Source organism: Talaromyces rugulosus, chromosome VI (assembly GCF_013368755.1).
Source record: "Talaromyces rugulosus chromosome VI, complete sequence".
Taxonomy (NCBI): domain Eukaryota; kingdom Fungi; phylum Ascomycota; class Eurotiomycetes; order Eurotiales; family Trichocomaceae; genus Talaromyces; species Talaromyces rugulosus.
In genome coordinates this window covers 2,937,010-2,956,777 of record NC_049566.1, presented here as the reverse complement: position 1 = coordinate 2,956,777, position 19,768 = coordinate 2,937,010, and the positions used below count along the sequence as shown (strand labels likewise).

General features: G+C 47.1%; 5 protein-coding genes across 5 annotated transcripts; 4 read left to right on the top strand and 1 right to left on the bottom strand.

Annotated features, from left to right (window-relative positions):
* Positions 1-221: 221 nt before the first annotated feature.
* TRUGW13939_11393 (uncharacterized protein) lies at positions 222-2,807 on the top strand (the record flags this gene model as incomplete). The annotated part of the gene is made up of 1 exon (XM_035494501.1): positions 222-2,807. One exon carries the CDS (start codon positions 222-224, stop codon positions 2,805-2,807), a length of 2,586 nt encoding a protein of 861 aa, XP_035350394.1.
* A 5,283-nt stretch (positions 2,808-8,090) lies between these two features.
* Positions 8,091-9,226, top strand: TRUGW13939_11392 (uncharacterized protein; the record flags this gene model as incomplete). Its single annotated transcript, XM_035494500.1, has 3 exons — positions 8,091-8,156; positions 8,211-9,005; positions 9,059-9,226. 3 exons carry the CDS (start codon positions 8,091-8,093, stop codon positions 9,224-9,226), a joined length of 1,029 nt encoding a protein of 342 aa, XP_035350393.1.
* Positions 9,227-12,097: 2,871 nt separating this feature from the next.
* On the bottom strand, positions 12,098-13,933 carry TRUGW13939_11391 (uncharacterized protein; the record flags this gene model as incomplete). The annotated part of the gene is made up of 7 exons (XM_035494499.1): positions 12,098-12,379; positions 12,443-12,993; positions 13,053-13,281; positions 13,339-13,447; positions 13,500-13,615; positions 13,668-13,706; positions 13,766-13,933. 7 exons carry the CDS (start codon positions 13,931-13,933, stop codon positions 12,098-12,100), a joined length of 1,494 nt encoding a protein of 497 aa, XP_035350392.1.
* Positions 13,934-15,455: 1,522 nt separating this feature from the next.
* TRUGW13939_11390 (uncharacterized protein) lies at positions 15,456-17,473 on the top strand (the record flags this gene model as incomplete). Its single annotated transcript, XM_035494498.1, has 4 exons — positions 15,456-15,681; positions 15,743-16,029; positions 16,088-16,184; positions 16,242-17,473. Coding segments are annotated over 4 exons (1,842 nt in total), but the record flags the coding sequence as incomplete, so codon positions are not given.
* A 701-nt stretch (positions 17,474-18,174) lies between these two features.
* On the top strand, positions 18,175-18,826 carry TRUGW13939_11389 (uncharacterized protein; the record flags this gene model as incomplete). Its single annotated transcript, XM_035494497.1, has 4 exons — positions 18,175-18,303; positions 18,360-18,455; positions 18,506-18,724; positions 18,821-18,826. The coding sequence occupies 4 exons, from the start codon at positions 18,175-18,177 to the stop codon at positions 18,824-18,826; spliced, it is 450 nt and encodes a 149-aa protein (XP_035350390.1).
* Positions 18,827-19,768: the final 942 nt, after the last annotated feature.

The window sequence follows — 19,768 nt, the reverse complement described above, 5'->3', positions numbered from 1 at the left end:
CTGTCTTATCTCCCACAGTGTACTAACAGTCACTGTCTTCCTAATCCCTTCACAGCGTACAGAAAAGTCGCTGTCTTTCTAACCCCTTCACAGCGTGCGGCAAAGTCGCTGTCTTCTTTCCTTCCTAAAAGGTATGTCGCATCTTGTTTTACATCGTTCATAGTTACCTATAACTGACCACAAAACAATGTCTTTTGCCTAGACTCCCCTCTTCACGAACGATGTCTTCACTTGGAGAATCCGCGGCCGTTTGGCGTGACTGCACAACAGTCAAGGAGTTTTGCGAAAAATTCCACTTACGATATACTGTCGAAGCTGGAATTAATTCGACCCTCGAATCTTCCAAACCCCTGTCTTCTACACTTTTGAAACATGTGAGAAATTATTTCGGTGCTGTCAAAGCGTACGATGAATTTAAGACTCTGCCTCTGGACCAGCAGGAATATCTTGAAAGAGCCAGGGACCCAAAGCACGACGACACACTCATGAAGATCCTTATTTCTTGTCTTCAGGAGACTGGTCAATTCCTTCCTTCTGAGGATGATGCTAGTGTCCTGGTCAATATTCTCAAAAAACATGTGCCTCGAAAAGAAAGCCCCGCCCAGAAGAAGTTCAACGATTCTCGAAAGCAAGTCCAAAAGCTTAGAAATGCCTTCCACACGCAAGAGCAGGGAAAAGCCAATGTCTCAGAAGCACTGTGGGAGAAGATCTGCTCCTACTACAGCCAATATGACCCAGCAGCCTACTTCAGCCCGTACACTTCCATTGTCGGCCCGAGTGGGATCGGCAAAAGCTTCTCAATACAATCTATTGCCAGAAAAGGGCTTGCTTACGTGGTTTACGCGAGCCTTTCACCGCAACTGGCCTCTTCATACCCCGGTGCATCCTACCTAGTCAACGAGTTGACCAGTACCATGCCTAACTACGAGGACAGCGACAGGGCAAGAATGACCACGAAATTTGAGATGTTTATCGCTGCTAGTATCCGTCAGGTTCGGCTTTGTTGCCGACACGGTATCAGCCCGTCAGACTATTTCACAATGCAGGTCTATGACGATAGAGAACAAAAAATAATCCAAGATGGACTCTTAAACGCCCTAAAGCGTTTATATGAACGCATAATAGGACCCCACGGTATAAAGAGAATCAAACTAAATAGTAATCGTGGACGTGACTTCAAAAGCGACGAGATAAAGGAGTTTTTTGACCATGGACACTACATTGACGACGAATTGGCGGAATACGAAGAGGAAATTGAGCCGTTCTTCGAAGAATACGCAAAGGACTTGAAAGGGGGCAAGATCCCGGACGCAGCAAAAGGCAAGCCCTACATTTTATTTTGCCTTGATGAAGCACGAGCACTTCTCACTCCCTCGGATATGGCATTTCTTTCTTTCCGACGTGCTGCGAGGCATCAACAGATTCATGGCTTGTCACGAGGGGTGAAAGAAAACGAGAAAATTTTCTTCGTTTTACTGGATACGTGCGCAAAATTCAACGTCTTCGTGCCTCCTCGAGGGTTTGACCCCAGCGCAAAGCTTACTGGAGACCCCCGCGGACAATTCACGCCGATTTGGGAAATCTCTTCTCACGACAGTTTAGCAACAGGGCCCCATACAATCAAAGACTTGTCTACTATTAAATTTGACAACGAGTGGAAAAGGCGATTGTTTACTTTCGGCCGGCCAAACTGGGCAATCCAATTACAAATTGGTGGAACTCATGGTCTAAAGAATCACGCCACTCTGAAGATGTATGGTGGATCAGACAATAAAGAATTCACCGAAGAGACTCTTACCAGCCTATTGTCTTTCCGTCTGCAGTTCTATGTAGTCTCACATCATCTCGGTGAGAGTTTGGTCTCTGGCCATTTGAGGATGGTCTATGATATGAGCGATGATCGACGAAAATTACGCACTATCCAGCCTTCTGAGCCAATTCTTGCCTGGGCTGCATATTCGGAAATGGCAACTAGACCTGGTTGCAAGCTCGAAGTTCTCAAGAACTTCTACAAACAATGCTCATCTGGATCTATTGATACTGGAGATATTGGAGAAATGGCAGCAGCTCTCATCTTAATGTTTGCCTTCGACAAAAAACAGTCCCTAGATCTAGAGACTCCGAAACCGCAAACTGTCCTTGAGTTCGTCCAAAGTTTGTTCGGGGAGAGCCAGACTGCCAAACTGTCCTCAGAGCAGGCAGGGAAACATGTGACCAAATTGATGACGAAAGGCTTTGTCTTCTTCAATCATTTCACTCGCTTGGAAGGGCCAGTGAACCCCACCGTTCTCCGACAAGCTTGGGGTCGAGGTACGGCACTGTTTTCATATCCTGGTACGGCATACTTCGACATCATCATCCCTGTCGCCATACTTGAAGATAACAAGACGTCTTTTATTGTTATCCAAGTAAAAAATAGACAGGGTGACCGATTGACTGACGGCTTGCGAAACGAGGCAGGCATTGCTATTTCAAGTGCGGAAAAAGCCCTGCCTGAAACCAGTGCGTATATGGGTATTTTAATGGCTCTCCGCACTGAGAAAGGACCGGAAGTCGGCATTATTGCCGCAGAACCCTCCAAGAGCGATCAGAAGAGACGGCGCCGTTCAAAGGAAGAAAAAAAGCGGGTCATGGTCGTCGCCGTGGGCCTTGATCACCATATCTATCCGGGCATGGCTAGCAACTCCAAGGAACGCAAGGAAATCTGTAAGATTTTACAGGATCTGCTCAATCTGAAGGGAAACATCAAGGACAGCAAAGAAACCGCCTACCAGAAGAATCTCGCTGTGGGGTATAAAGATAACTAGACTTGAATCTTGCATAATTCAGAATTCAATCTTTGTTCAACATTTTACTATTCTCTGTAGCAAGGTACCGAGCTTCTTGGCATATGCTCGTCAATATCTCTTCTAGGCACTCTTGTATTAAGTTGTCAACCTTTCGGATGTAAAATAATCCCTTCTTGAATATTACAAGCATATCCTCTCTGTCGCTATGTTCCGCCACTTCGTCTGACGACCCATAAAGATATGCTGAAATATACATGTAAATGTGGTTCTTATGTCAATCTATTGCATGGTTGGGCTTTTACCCTCGGAGCCTAAGCCAACCATCCAGATGTCCCCAAACTACTTGACACAAATTGCGAATATGTTACAATTACTGATACCACCAAGTGCGTGATGTTATAATCTAGATCTTACCGTACTGAGTTTTAGTTTTCCATGCCATCATATCAAAATCTCTTGAGAAGGGATAAGAAAGTTGTGTTTTTTTTTCTCATATGAACTAATAAATAAAATTCCTGAAGCAGCAGTAGATTTGATTACAATGGCATAATAGGATTATTGTTTTCAATACATATGTACACGTATCTTAAATATCAACTGACCCACTACAAATTGATACTGATGGGCACCTAAAAGGTCAACAGTATATTAGGCACCGATGCAGTTCATCCGTTATTCGACGTATCAACAAAATACCTACCTACATGCCCAAAGTAATTTTGTACAACAACAACAATGCATACTGCTACACCTAATCGATAAAAACGCTATTCTCATCGATCGATCAGATTCAGCAGGTCAAACTAATTCACTAGTTGCGTGTTACTAGTTCCAGACGGCTTTGAAATTCTCCGATCGAGGCGTCGATCAAAACACCAAAAAAAAAAAAAAAAAGAACAGAAAAGACAAAGATCAATGACATCAGTCTGCTTGGCTGTGGAAATTAAATGTCGATCTGGCATGAACCCATGTTTGTGTCAGTCACCAGCCTCGGTGATTGCAAGTTCAATGTTTAGTAGGGAACATCAAATCTCAATAATAAGAATATTTATGATAGATTCGCTACCCCACTGGGATTGAACATGAATCTAAATAGGATAGTGGTATCTTGCTTAGTGTGTTCTCCGGTCTGGCAAGGAATATGACAGATCAGAAACTTGAAAGCCGTCAGTCACATCACACGAGCTACTTAGTGCATGCGTCCACAACTAGAAATCTGGCTGCGCTGGCAAGAACTATTACCAGATAAGAAACCGTGTGCTCGAACCTGTTAAAAAGCTCGAAAGTAGTAGTAGTAGTAGGACCTACGGAGGTCTTCGGAGTTTGCCAGAGTCGGTCGCGACTCGTGCGACGACAGTAAAGAGAATCTAAGGAATGCTTCATGTCCTTGCATCGCGCAGGCATGCGAAATCGATCGATCGATGCCTTGCACTTGCAAGTTGCCACAGGGAGTGTGGCTCAGCAGTCCTCAGATTGGGATCTGGAGTCTGGCAGATGCAGCATGCGCCACAAGCAAGGGTTTGTTTTTGTGACATGTCTACTAGGCTCTTTAGTTCATCCGTAGTATGTAGTACTAGTAGTGCATACTAACTTTGGTTCGGCACTTGGTAGCTAGCTAACAAACCGACAGTGACACTAACAAGTTAACAGCAAAAGTAAATCTCGTACCTGCGCGCCGCTGATTAGCTGGGTCCTGAAATGAATCTCCGTAAATGAGTCATCTGGGAGTCTTGTCACAGTCGAACATGAAGATCGTGAGGGGTGATCAGGCAGTGATCGACAAAAAAATGACCAAAGAGAGGGGCCGGGCAAACGTGCATCTGAAGAAATACACACAAAAAGTTAACGGAACGGCGTTTCCGCAGGATCAAGGTCTGGTTGTTCTGACGTGGAGGCGCCCCTCCCGAGGACAGACAGCACGGGATATGCATGTCAAGTGCATATATAAAACAGGGTTAATCTGGCACGGTACAGACTCAACCACGGTCCGAGCATACCAGCAGGCCGGACACTGTCCGAAAGAAGGAGTAGGTAGAACCGAGGAAGCCAAAACCAAAGCCGCAAAGCAAAAAAAGAGGGGCGGATTCTGGATCTTGCAGAAAGAAAGCAAAAAAAAGATCTGAGATCGAAGCGTATCCACTGCGCTGGGACTCGAGAATGTGAGAGCAGGGATGGAAGACAGGGTTTCTGAAGTTCTACTAATCGGTATGTTGGTCGCCACATGGCCTCGGGGTTAGCTCGGGGTTATGAATGATAAATTATGATGAAATAATACCGACTAGTGATATTAACTAATGAATGACATGCAGGGCGATAGTATGAGATCCATCTCAGATTCAGGCAAGATAGGTATAACAGACACGTATTAACAGAGAATGCACTCACAGAGTAAATTGACTAAATTCAGGAGACTCCGACAGAGAACTACAGTGGGGAAATCTCCGGCACCAGCCCGTCTAGGAAGGTGTCATTGCTGTCAGAGCGCGCTCGATCTCATTTTCGACCCCAAAACCAGCGTTAGCTCAAGCTTTCGGCCTCGTTACGTGGCTGCTCATTATTGACAGTTTGCTCCACCTGCTCTCCACCGCGAGAAGAACCCAAGTATGGGTAAGGGAGTGCCAACCATGGATCCGGAATTCGTCAAACTATGTCAGTTATTCCAAATTTCAGGTCCGCATCCGGTGGAATACTGGCCTCCTTCCCTTAACCTACTGCCAGTCCTTCAACCTAATCTGCATGCCGCATGACGTCGCGGGCGGTCCGATTGGCGGACCGGGTGATGGGGATCGGCGACATCCAGAGAATTCTGTCGTTAATTAATAGTATTTGAAATTGATATTTCGGTATGGGTTCGGCACGGCCAATCGGAATAAGCAGCCTGGAGGATTTCCGAGGAGCAGGTTGCCCATGGCTCGCTCCTTGAAGGGAGTCAGCCCAAGACATACCGGTGTGTCAGTACTGGCAGACAGTAGTGTTTTCGCATTTGCCACAGCTCGCTGCGACTTTGACGTGGTAGCAGCCTCAAATAGAGCGACCACGGGGGCAGGATCGACATGCGGGTTGAGACCCTAGCAGTGCTACTGCTACTGCTGCTGCTGCTGATGCGATGGGGCGGTAGGTACCGAGAGAGCCGATGAGTTATGATACTGTGATAGTACGAGGAGGAGTATCCGTAATATTGTGCGGTTAGACTTTGTGACAGTCTTGGCAGTGACGCAGGCCAAGCCGGATGCGGTTAGCGCGGTATTGCTGTGGCTGTGTGGCTGTGCAGCGCTCGTAAATGAACAATAGTATGGTGGCCATTCATACCCGCGGGACAATACAACCGCCCGTAACCATAGTGTCTCAATAACAAAGTGCTTTCAGATTCCTCCTAGCAGCAAAATATAGGCATATGTGCGAAATATCAACTTCCTGAAGATGTTTATGATTGGCTCGATCCCACGAACTGGTGTTCGTGGCTGATTGGCGGCTGCAGCACGATCATAAGGACCTGCAACTGCACCTCGGCTCATGTACTAGTATTATTACTAGTGCTGTGACTAGTAGACTACAATTATGCTAAGGTCCCAGTCTAGTAATAAAGCAGCCCTGCTTTAATTGCCGCTGATCCCGGTCGCCTGACATTTGCTATATTGCCCATAATAATAATAATAAATATCCTGACTATGTGCTAGATAGTGAATACCATGGCAATGTTAAAAATATGGAAATTCCAGCCGGAGATGCCGCCATCTCCGCCCAGGCAGCCCCAGCGCTAGTGCGCGCCTGCATACATCCATACAATAATAAATCGCATAGCACAGTTATTTTTTAATTCGCCCCTGACGGTGCCCAATCACGAGGTCTGCGTTCCAAGGATCCATTATGATTATTACCAACAGGTGGGCATCATTGCCCCGATCGGGAAATCCGCCGTCGCGGTTCCGCTATCCGAGATAACTATTACAGTACAGACTCCAGAGTACGTACTCTGTATTGTTATTATTGTTGTTTATTTCTACAGAGTACGGAGTAAAGTACGAGTATAGGTATGTACAAGTACATACGTTGACGGTGTAGCTGTAACTTTATCGCATAGTCCGTCCTAAACAAGTAATACCCACGTTCAAAGCCAAAATACTAAATACTAGTATAGCACGACATCTGTCAAAACCTTAAGCCAGTCACGATGCCCCGATGCCCAGTTCAAGACACCATCTCCACACCTGGATCGTCATTCCTCTTTACGGAGTAGCACTGACTAATTTAGTAAAAATGAGAGAACCGGGCTCCACCACCCATCGAGAATGACTAAAGGACTTTGGGCGCCCTCAGAGTTAGATCCTTTTGCAGCCCCCAGACTCCTTTTTGGAAGAACACCACTCTGGGTCTTGATGTAGATAATTAAAGACAGAATACAGAGTACCGTAGAACTAAGAAATTAAGAATAAAGAAACCGAGCAAGGTCTTTGTACGTTAGTCAGTACTCAGTACTAGTCCTAATCCTCAGACTCAGACTCACAGTCACAAATCCACTTGGCTCGAAATGCTCCGGCGAGACCCAGTCACCTTGCATAACCTTGATTCTCCCGTCCACTTGGCTGGTTCGCTTTTCTGTCATTGCCAGAATTTTGGGTACAGCCAGAACTAGTGAACGAACTAACGCTGGTAGATGGCACGCCCTGTGTGGCTGACACTCTGCCTGATCTGCCTCTGGTCTGCTTTTTAAGTTATTTATCGGCCTGGTCCCTGTAGCTACTGCTTTTTTGCCTTTGGCTTGCGCTGGCTGCCACTTTGTTGGTGTTGCCTCTTATTTTTATTTTTTTTTCGGTCTGGTCCATAATTTTTCCTTCTTTGGTTTTCTTTTATTTCTTTTTTTTTTAATTCTTTCCCTTTTTCGTTTTCCGTTTTCATTCGCCCGACTGAAGCCTGACTCGTGTCCTCAAACCCTACCCCGGTCCTACTTGCTCACTCTACTACTACTACTCCTTATCGTTATCTCATCGTCATCCTCCCCTCCAGCAACAGAGTCTGACCTCACCGTGGGACACGTAGAACCAGACCTTGTCTTTTACTGGATTGTTACATACAGGGTAACAGCAATTGCCACCACAACCAATTCCATTTCCTCACTCTTGTCCTGCCCTCTTGTCTTGTTCCTGTACCCCGCTCTCGTGGTCAGCTGTTGCCGTGTTTCGAATGGTTTAGGCAGTGGGGAGATTTTGTGACCTCGACCGACATTCCTCTTATATTGCCGCCCTGGTCTCTCCCCGCATGTCTCAACAACATAGCCAAGAGCCAGGACACAATCGCAAGAACATGGCTGTTTCATATACGAGCAATATTGCTCCGTCGCGGAACCAGACACTTCCGTCGTTTCGAGAGGTGTGTTTTGATTTGTACATGTGTATCCTTGTTCAGCAATTACTGACTCCTCAGCTCCTTCCCCCTCATCTACACGAAGAAATTGACTCGGCGGCCTACTATGGCCAGTCTCGCTCCATGCCGCAGGACCGCAGTCCTGAGGCTGCGGCCTCGTTCAACAAGTCGCAGCAGCATCCACAGCATCAACAGCATCAGCACCGAGGCCAGGCGCTGCCTCCGCCGGGCACGCCGAATCAAGGCCCTGTGTATCCCTCGCGCGGACCGAGTCCCATCTTACCACCGCTGAGAGATCTCCAGTCGGGCGCCTCAGGGCGACATCTCGACCGTCCGATGAGCGGTTACGACCCAGCGCCGCGCTCCGGCCCCGAGCCCGTGTATGGCGGACGTACTAGTATGGAAGACGACCGGTTTCGCCCTACTGCACCGTATCCTGCTAGCAGCGGCGGCGGCGGCGGCGGCGTTGGTGGTGGTGGTGGTGGTGGTGGTGGTGGCAATGGAGGAGCGCCTCCGGCCATGTACAACCCTAGTCACAGTCACAGTCACAATCCAAACCACAATCCCAATCACAATCATCCCAAGGGCTACGGCGGTGGACATCCCTATCCGCCCCCCTCATACGCCAGCGAGTCCGAGTACTCGCCCATGACTCACAGCCACACCCTGCCCGCGTCGACGTTTGGCGTCATCGGCGAACCGCTGGACTCGCGCGGCAAGCGAAGACGAGGAAATCTGCCTAAGCCCGTGACAGACATTCTGCGCGCCTGGTTCCACGATCATCTTGACCATCCGTATCCGACCGAGGAAGACAAGCAGATCTTCATGTCGCGGACGGGGCTGTCGATCAGCCAGGTATGTTTGCTGTAAGAAGTTTGATTGGAGGGTTATGTACTGACAAGAAACAGATCAGCAATTGGTTCATCAACGCCCGACGGCGCCAGCTGCCTGCGCTGCGCAACCAAATCCGCAACAGCGATGGTGACCATAGATCAGGTTCGCCCATGAGCGACGTGGACCTAGGCACCTCGTCGCCGGGCTCGACTTCGTCCCCAACACGCCCTAGGCACGGTTGATCACGTCCTAGACAACGAAAAAACGAATCGAAACAAGAAAAAAAAAAGAAAGAAAAGAAAACAGAAAAACACAAAAATATACAAGTCAACGACTTAGACTGCCAGGAGACATTTGTTCGGCGATATCACCATTTGCATTGATCCCTTGATTGGATTATCACCTTATACTATGCTACGCCCATCTATTTCATTTTAATACATAGTGTTCAACTTGCATTGCAGGACGGCTGCGAGTTTGGATTGATTGATTGATTCTGCCGGGGCTTTCCTTTTTTTTTTTTTTTTTTTTCTCTTTTGATGACTGATTGATGATCTATTCATATCATATTGAGCGCGGTGTGTGTTTTTATTTATTTCCTATTTCCTAGCACATGTATGCTTATACTACTAGCTGTTGTGTATGGCGCCGGGGCTGAGAGGATGTCAATGATACCCTTTTTATTTCCTATTTCTTTTTCCCCCATCTCTCTCATTGCATTGGTGTTGCTAGCATTGATATATTTCAAATAACGTTTATATTTTGCATTCAATAGTGACTGTCAGTGACGTAGGTTGGTCCAGTAATTTATGAATCTAGCCGCATATGGGTAACAGTCGATCTTACTATAACTGGCTAAGGATCTACATTCTGGACTGGGGTATTTCGGCTCCGTAATTTTTGGTCCAAATGCTTTTTTCTTTTTCTCAAATTCCTGCACTGAGTCTGCAAGTGTGTGGATTAGTACTAGTCTACTAGAGGATTGATAGAAGCAGACCACGTGGATCGGTCCCATTAGTGGCAGTTTTAACTGGTTGGAATTGAAATCTTCATACTTATATGTAGTTATGTACTACATGTCGGGACGGAGAAATTATTGTACTAGTTTGAAATGGGCAACATTTTGATTGTTTTATGAGATGTATGCATGTAATTGTCTACATGGTACAATCTAGAAAAGCTATTGAACTGGATAAACGGGATCATGCATATAACTCACGCGAGCTGGGATCAGCCACTGGGACCCCGGTGGTGTTATTTGCACGCTCACATGTTTTTGGCAGCTGCAGAGTTTCAGAGTTTCGGTACTTGGAACACGTCCGAGTCCGATTTTGTGCATTAGGTAGATGAGAATCGTTAATTTGATACACGGATTTCAGGCAACTACTAGCAAGGTCTATATTTGGTATGCTCATGTATCCAGGCAACGTGGGACATCGGTACTACTGTGTACAGACATAGATCGTACGTGCTCTGCTTTGGGGCATTTATGCTACCCTTGAGTCTTACACTGAAAAAGTTCTCGGCGTCGATCCAATATTCTAGTCTATGTCACTCAACTCATCTTTTCTTTTCTGCAGCTCGGACACCGAAGCAAGCGTCTTACCAAGAAGGCGGCCTAGTGCGCCGACCATTTCACTCAATCGGATCCAGCACATATATTTTTTTTTTAATGTAACACATGATTCAGACGTCCATGTCAGTCAGAGCGATTGACAGACCCCCCTTCTCCCCACTCCCCACTCACAAAGGATACAAATAACCCGACTGGATAGGGAACTGGTCCGCCGTTTCATGACAGTTAACGGGTGCATGACCTGTGCTCGACTAAGTCTCGGTAGATAAATCGGTCTAAATTTTATGTGAAACATTGTCTGATCATAAGAACTTTACCCCTGCAGAATGCATGCTACAGACCAGTTGACCGTGGCAAGTCTTACAGAAGGTTGCACGGCATGTAGAGAATCTGGTTTTTTACGTTTTTTTTTTTTTGCATTTTGCATTTTGTGCGTGGAGGAGGAGGAGGAGGAGGACGAGGGTTGAATGTCACGTTTGTATACAGTTACGCGAAGGTAAGTATTGACTCTGTTGTTTTTTTTTTTTTCCCTTCTTTGCCTGGTGCATGCGTGAGATGCATGAATGGAACATTGAAGGTGTCATTGAGTCAGTTTTGTGGCTTGCATAACACGAGGACTGGAGTTGTTTGCTCAATATTTTCAAGACAGTTGCTTTGGTTGTGTTAACCAGGGCAATATCTACATATCATTCACTTGATAGCATTGAATCTAAACATTCATCCTCAACACACATTCTCAACACAAAACACGAACAGCTACCCTAACAGAACGAGCGTAAGGAAAGGGAGAAGAAGAAAAAAGGTCGGACAAACAGTTGGACCTGTCGGCAGTTCTCGACCCCCCCGTGCGCGTGTAACGCGTGTCAAAATCTAGGCAGCGGTCGCTTATGGCCTGTTTTTCCGAATGGTGGCGTGTTATGTCTCCATGCCCACTTTTTTTTTAACAATCAAAATGGGAAAATGCAGAGAAAGAAGAAAAGACTAGTATTGACGAAATGACGAGTCATTGTTGTCACCTGACCCGCCAAACCCTACAGACACAACGGCATGTGCCCAGATCGGACAACGGCCAGCAACGGTCATGTCACGCCACGCCGTGGGACAGTACCGCCTCTCAAGTTCTGGGACGAAGGCAGATAGAAAAAAAAGAGTCCGAGTCGACGGTGATAGCGATAGCTCAACGTGACAAACGCTGCGTAACTAGGATTTTTGAGACACCGATACAGTCAGGGATGGCTTGACATGAAAGTATGTAGATATCCGGTGTTATTGTCAGTAAGTTGGAGTTGATCCAGTGGTTTTACTTGCATGTGGTGTATGCAAAGATTATCTACGGTAGAAGTCCCATCTTGATACTGAGATATTTGAATATCACATAGATTAATTCATTTGCAAGCACTACATCAATTGAGATAAAGTAGATATTTACAATTTTACATTGCCATCCGTTTCACAATCGTAAACAGATCGACTCGAACACACACACACACACACACACTAACGACATCTGGAACATTGAACTAGCGCTCATGAGCAACTAACAAGGGCTTCCGGTCCCGTTCAGCTTGGACGCCGGATACAACACACTAGGCAAGCCACTGTCCAGAGACACCGAAATGTCGCCACCATCCCCCACTGTCACCGACGTGCAGGTAATCAGCTCCGTGAGCACCGTGCCAGCCGTATACCCGCCTCCACTGACCGTCAGCGTGGTCTGGCCGCCGTCGGCACCGAGGTTGGAGACGACGGTGATGATTTGGCTGCCGTTGCTGCCCTTGCGCATCCCCAAGTTGTTGTCGTCTTGGTAGATGGGGTAGTTCTATTGACTGATATTAGCATATATATCCCTTGTGAATTCTTTTTTTTTGGTGGAGAAATTTACATTGTACGTGGTGTATCCATCATCCGACTTGATTGCGAAGCTTCGGATCTTGTTCATCTTAGCAACCCATGTGTACAGCTCCGAAGTCGTGTTGTATCCGCTCAGCCACGTTGCCTCTCTGTTAGCCGGGTCCTCAGCGCCGTCATAGTGCTGTTCCTGGCCCGCATAGATGATGGGGATACCGTCTGCCAAGATCGTATATGTAAGCACATTCTTGGCCAGCGCGAGATCCTGTGTGTACGAGGCAAATCGCGGGTTGTCGTGGTTTTCGCTAAAGCTGCCCAGCAGGTTCGTGTCTGTGCAGTCCGACTTGACTGAGTTGATCATGTCCGCGAGCTCGGATATACTGCCGCTGCTGCTTTCGAACGCACGCACGAGCGGGAAGTAAGTTGGGTAGTTGAGGATACCGTCCAGAGCGGTTTGGTAAGGGCAGGCGTATGTGACGTCGCCGTTGTCGACTTCGCCAACAGCATAGACGCCGGCTTTCTCGTTGTATGTAGCCCAGAAATCTTTACTGACTTCTGCCACGGTGTCGATACGGATGCCATCAACTACACACATCAGATTAGTATTTCCTATTCCCTGTTCGTATGTACCGAAGTCGACTTACTAGAGTAGTTGGCAACCAGGTCTCCAATCCAGCTGAACCAAATGTCCTGTACGCTGGTGCTTTCAGTGTCCAAGTCGGGCAGGCATACGGTGTCATCACCCATCCAGCACTCCTCAGTCATGGTCTGGTTGGTGTAATCGGTGAGCGCACAGTACGGGTGGAAGTAGTCCTGGGAGTTGAATGGGTTGAAGACGGAATAGTCCACAGTGGTTGGGTCTCCAGCATAACCCTGTTGCTATTAGTTCATACGACGATTCAGTTAAGGACGAACTAAACAAATACGTACCATGTGGTTCGCCACCACGTCAACCATGAGGTACATTCCTCGGTCGTGCAGCGCCGAGGCCAGGTCGTTCAGGTCATCAGAGGTGCCAAAGTTCTCGTTTAGCGCATAGCTATTCTAGTTTAGTCTTGTTGAGTGGGCATTCGATATGCTGCATCACTTACATGTCCTGCTGCCAGTACCCGTGGTACGATGATCCATCAGAAGTGACCTCGGTCAGCTGTCCGGTCACAGGAGAAATCCAAATGGCGGTAAAACCCATGCCTTGGATATAGTCCAGCTTTTTTTCCCCATTAGAACTCGACCAAAAAAAAAAAAGTCAAACCACCTACCTGGTTTATGACTCCCTGCCATGATCCACCGCAATAAATCTGTTCGTGTCGTTAGCGATGATATACACAGGGTGTACATGGTGGCAAACGGGACATACCCCGTCTTCTGTATTGCAAGTGGCAGTGGTCGAGTTGTCAGCCCGCGCAAATCGATCAGTCAGAAGAAAGTAAATCGACTGTGAGCGCCAGTCATCAGGCGTCGCAGCATTGGCCACACCCGATAGCAGGGCTACTGCGGTGGTGCCCCCAAGGAGTGAGAGCTTCATTTTGTAAAGGATGAGAAAGAGAGACTGCCAGCAGGCTACAATAACAAAAACACGAAAAACGCGATGTTAAAAAAATAATTTTTTTAAATTGCTGGGGACATCTAGAAGATCACCACGGCACTGGGGATTTTAATAATGTCTACTACTCCTTCGACTTATACAATCTCGAACGACGATCGGAATGGGGCATGAAACGAACGAAGCCGGTGGTCCAAAGAATATTTACCGAACGTCAATATAGTGAATGCGTACTAGCAGGGTCAGCAAGGGGGCCAATTCGCCGACGCATAGACACAAGTCAATAATTATGCTTATCGCCTCGACCCTTTCTAAACACAGCTAATAATACATCGGAGAGTTCAGTTGAGAGTAAACTACAAATATGGGCTATGTCGTCACAAGACGGAGATCCGGCGAAATTCTTTATACTGTAATTTCTTTACGAAGTAATAGTTTCCACTTTTACCGTTGCTGAAACTCCTCATGCCCGCAAGGACAACACTGTTTTTGCGGGGTTTCGTGCCTATCCAAGTGCCGGATCCTGGATAAGTACCAATCATAATTGCTAGATGATGTTCCTTGGGACAGTAATAATAACAATCCGTACACTTTATCATATTCAGGGGAATGCCAGTGTCGGGCGGATTAATGGCCAAAACCATCCAAATTCCATGCAGCACGACGATCGCCAATATGACTGCCAAATCGGCAGTATTTAGCCTCCTGAATAAGTCATGGCGTGCGCGTCAAAACCGCCCCATGATCCGTGTCCCCTAGGCTATTATTATCCACGTTGGTCGATAATAGACCGACCTATACCAGCTAAAGCCTAAGGCCCTAAACGTCTCCATAGCCCCTGTAAAAGAAGAGCGCTTGCTGTCTTTCTCGATTCTTCCCCCAACTTGCGTTCCGGTCATCCCCATTACGCCAAACCCGGACAGACAGAAAAAAACATCCTTCGTGCGATATCGACTCTCAGGATACACACAGATCAGCCGGTCTGGTCACGGTGGTGGCGCCCCGAGAGGTCGAATTGGATACAACCTCACGCGGACCGGACCCATAGCTACGACGTCGCCTCAAGCATTTACCACCCCGCTAGGCAGGCAACGGAGATACCGTCAGGGCTTTTAGATACAATGGTTAGACGATCAGGTCCCCCGTGTGGGGAAGAGATGGGCAAATTTCGGTCCCGGCACTCTCACCGAGCAAACCAGAGATCCAATCTCCTTGCGTTTTTCAGGGCATTGGAAATCATTGGACGCAAGAGCGTTGTAGCAACCATTATATCGTATCTTAGTTGCAGATAGCATCTTAGCATGTGCAAAAGGATTGTCATGTGCTAAGCTTTGATCGCCCGCGCGTCTCTGCTCGTTCCTGGCATTTTAGTGCCACTGACGTGGAAAAACAATATAATTCGTTGTATGCGATCGACGTCTGCTGCTTTCTCCTCTTTCTAAATTTCCGACAACATCCATAATTTCTCCTCCCACGGTGAAAAAATCTATCGCGAGTCGCCAGAACTAGGGTCATGGCTGCTGCTCTGGCCACGCTTGGTCTCCTGGGCATTGCCCAGGCCACATCCGGCTTTGTTCCTCGAGCGACTGGGTCGCTGGATTCGTTTCTGTCGAAAGAAACCCCGGTCGCCCTACAAGGCATTTTAAACAACATTGGAGCTAGTGGCGCATTCTCCAAGGGTATCAGCGAGGGCGTTGTTGTCGCCAGCCCTAGCAAGACCGATCCCAACTGTAAGACTAAAAAATAAACATTCAAATATCTGTTTTTTCATTGAATCTAACCGCTTCTCAGATTGGTATACGTGGACCAGAGACTCTGCTCTCACCCTAAAGTGTTTGGTTGATGAATTTATCGGTGGAAACTCGGATCTGGAATCCGTCATCAAAGAGTACATCAGCACGTCCGCCTCCATCCAGGGCATTTCAAACCCGTCCGGCGATCTGTCCGATGGATCCGGACTCGGAGAGCCCAAGTTTATGGTCAATGCGACCGCTTTTACGGGCGACTGGGGTCGTCCCCAGCGCGATGGACCGGCCCTGAGAGCGACAGCCATGATCTCATATGCCAATTATCTGATTGTAAGTGGCTACATCTAGTCCAATAACATGCGAAGATAGAAATCTGACCGTATCCCAGGACAATGGAGACGATTCTACCGCGGAGTCCATCATTTGGCCGATTGTGAAGAACGATCTGGCATATGTTTCGCAGTACTGGAACAAGACAGGATTCGGTGAGACTTGATCCTCATTTTGAGTTGTGATTTTGCATGCTGATATATACTGCCCAGACCTTTGGGAAGAAACTGAAGGATCATCCTTCTTCGCCACCGCTGTCCAGCACCGCGCTCTCGTTGAAGGCGAGGCCCTAGCCAAGTCTCTTGGCAAGTCCTGCGACGACTGCGCTTCCCAGGCGCCTCAGGTTCTCTGCTTTTTGCAGTCGTACTGGAACGGAAAATCCATCGTCGCCAACTTTGCCGACAACGGCCGCTCGGGCGTTGATGTCAACTCAGCCATTGGTATCATTGCCACTTTTGACCCCAAGGGAGACTGTGACGATGCAACTTTCCAGCCCTGCTCCTCGAGATCGTTGGCCAGTCACAAGGTCCTAGTCGACTCTTTCCGAGACATCTTCACCATCAACGCCAACATCAGCTCTGGCTCCGCTGTCGCGATTGGCCGGTACCCTGAAGACGTCTTCCAGGGTGGAAACCCCTGGTATTTGGCAACTTCTGCTGTTGCCGAAGTGTTGTACGATGCACTCTACCAGTGGGACAAGATCGGCTCCATCAACATCACAAGCACCAGCTTGGCCTTCTTCAAGGACATCTACTCTTCCGCTGCAGTGGGCTCATATTCGTCCGATTCATCCGAGTACAAAGACATTGTCTCCGCCGTCCAGACCTACGCCGATGGCTTCTTGAGCATTGTCGCACAATACACTCCCAGCGATGGCACCCTGTCCGAGCAATTCCAGCGTGACCATGGCGCTCCCATGTCTGCCTCGTCACTGACGTGGTCGTACGCCGCGCTGCTCACAGCTGCCTCTCGCCGCGCCTCCAAGGTCCCAGCATCATGGGGCGAGAGCTCAGCCGCCAGCATCCCTTCGACCTGCTCTGCATCACCAGCCACTGGCAGCTACACCTCTGCCACTGCCACCTCGTGGCCTACTGCTCCCGCGTCCAGCTCGCGCCCGTCTTGCTCTGCTCCGACCGAGGTGGCCGTGACCTTCCAAGAAATCGTATCGACAAACGAAGGCGAAGACATCTACTTGTCTGGTAGCGGTGAAACCTTCGGGAACTGGTCCACCACCGATGCCATCTTGCTGAGCCCGCAAGACTACCGCGATGTCAACAACTTGTGGTATGTCGCTCTCACGTTACCGGCTGGCTCCAGTTTCGAGTACAAGTACTTCAAGAACAGCAGTGGAAAGGTCACCTGGGAGGATGACCCCAACAGGTCATACACTGTGCCCAGTGACTGCGGCGTCAGCACCGCCTGTTTGAATGACGAGTGGCAGTGATTTCAGATGATTATATGACACTGCGTTCAATGCATTATGAGTGTATGTAACGTGTATAACAAGATATGACCGAGTTCATATTGGACATTTGAAACTCTATTGATTGAATTAGATAGATAGCACAGAAGAAATACAATAAAAAATAAATAAAATAACCCATCATTAATTCCGTGACACAATAGTCTAAAATTGTTCACCCTCACTGGGATACGTGTATCAATCAATTGATACTTTGCCTAATAAGCCATACTTACATGCATTTCCGTAATTGAGGTTCAGAGAAATTTCTTTTAAATATCCCTCGAGCGTGTATATGAATATACTACTAAATAGGAAAAGGGAAAAGACATTAAAAGTTTCAAATTGTTAACTTTACCAAACTGTGCAACTGGTGGTAATCTTACAAGCAAGACATGCAGCTTACTTTATGGTAAGGCTAGATCTTAGACCAAACACTGTCACCTATGCATTTAATCGCCGAAAACCTGATCGGCATGACTTAATTTACGACAATTATACCATTTCAACTACTGAGAAAACTCTAAACATCCACGAGTCTGTCCCAGCAGAATTTGGTAACTTCAAGAAAAGGTCATGTACAATAATTTTATTCCAATAGCCCAAGTAGAGGATCTTCCAATCAAGTGGACAATATTCCACTGGTGGACCGAATACAGTGGCAAGAACAGCACCGAAGTTCCATGGCCTTGTCGCAGTCGAAAGAGAGTGGGCTGAAGAAAAACACTGGCCAAAGTCACTTCCTCATCCCAACGATGATTCAAAACAACTCTACCTCCTTGAGTCCTACCATCTGCTCCACTGTGTTGTGCGTACGAGAAATTTAATTTTTAACGGAGCGTCGAGCCCTAACTGACCATCCAACTAGGTAATTATCCGAAAAACGTTCTGGGAGACAGTAAACCGACAGGAATACACTTTTAATCCTCCACATTCCGGGCACTTTTTTGATTATCTGAGACAGGTAAGTCGCTGTTTTCTTACTGGATCATCGGCTTTGATACTCATATCTAGTCCATCCAATGCAATGCCGACAATACGCCGCTGTATAGCTTTGGAGACTACACTGCTGGGGATGGACAAATTCGCAAGTGTAAATATTGGAACGCGCTGCGCCAGTGGGCAACAAAGCATACTGCGTGTTACAAAGATTCCGTTGAGGATATTCCTCTTAAGGGCCATTTCGGCTTCTGTGATGACGGCAAGGACAATCTAATCGACTTAGAGGAAGTTGTATTTGAGGTGTCAATAATGTGCATACTTTCTACGGGATTCAATATTCATTTTTATGCATAGAATAGGCAATCATTATTAATAGCTCTAAATGAGCAATGAGCGGCACGTAATCGGGATAAATCATTTACTGCACCAGGAATCAACATTCCGAACCTAACCAGAGAGATTGAATACAGAAGGGGGAAATACGTTCAGCTCTCCGCGCGCAGCTCAACACTTGACTTGTTTAGAACAATCCGTACCTCAGCAGGAGGAGGACGGAATCACTAGTTTTTGTTCTAAGTTAATGCGAGGGGCGGTTCTGTGCATTACATATTTGTAACCCGCACGTATTTGGACAGAACTCCGAGGTTTTGTGGTAGTAATTATAACTGTGGCCAGCCTTGAGATCTATATGAATGATGCGATTATCCATTGACATCTGATAGGTCGATGTTAATGACTGCATGTGGCTGAAACATTTGAAGCTACTGCGTACACATGTATACTCTAGTTACGTACATATAAATAGTGCGTGCTCATCATGTCTACATGTAGTCTTCATATTCATATCTACAAAGATTACAAACCAGCCTACCTATTTTTCCATTTCAACCGAAAATACCTCCTTCAATCAAACATGCGTCTTGCCGCCGTCGTCTTCGCGTTTCTGGCATTCGCCGCAACGGGCTATGCTCGTCCTTCCCGGGGTTATTGTACGTTTGACTTGTTTCTATTGTATTTTATATACTGTTTACATGATGGTGTCTCCAGACAATATGGCCGAGAATCCTGCTCCAGAGGATAGCAACATCAAGAATGTTGGTGACCTTTACTGAGGTTTCATTTTTCTTCAGCTTTCAAGGTGCGTTGAACTTTCTTAAAATTCCTTCTTTTTTCTTTCCCCGGCTGAACCAGAGCTGAGCCTTGTGTGAAAACTACAGGGTTTATCGACACCTGGAGGTTGATATAGCACTGAGATACATATGAAATGAAATGCACGGTTGGGAATGTGTGACATTTTCGGTACATTATTGATAGGCAGTGGGTTCCCCGAGATAA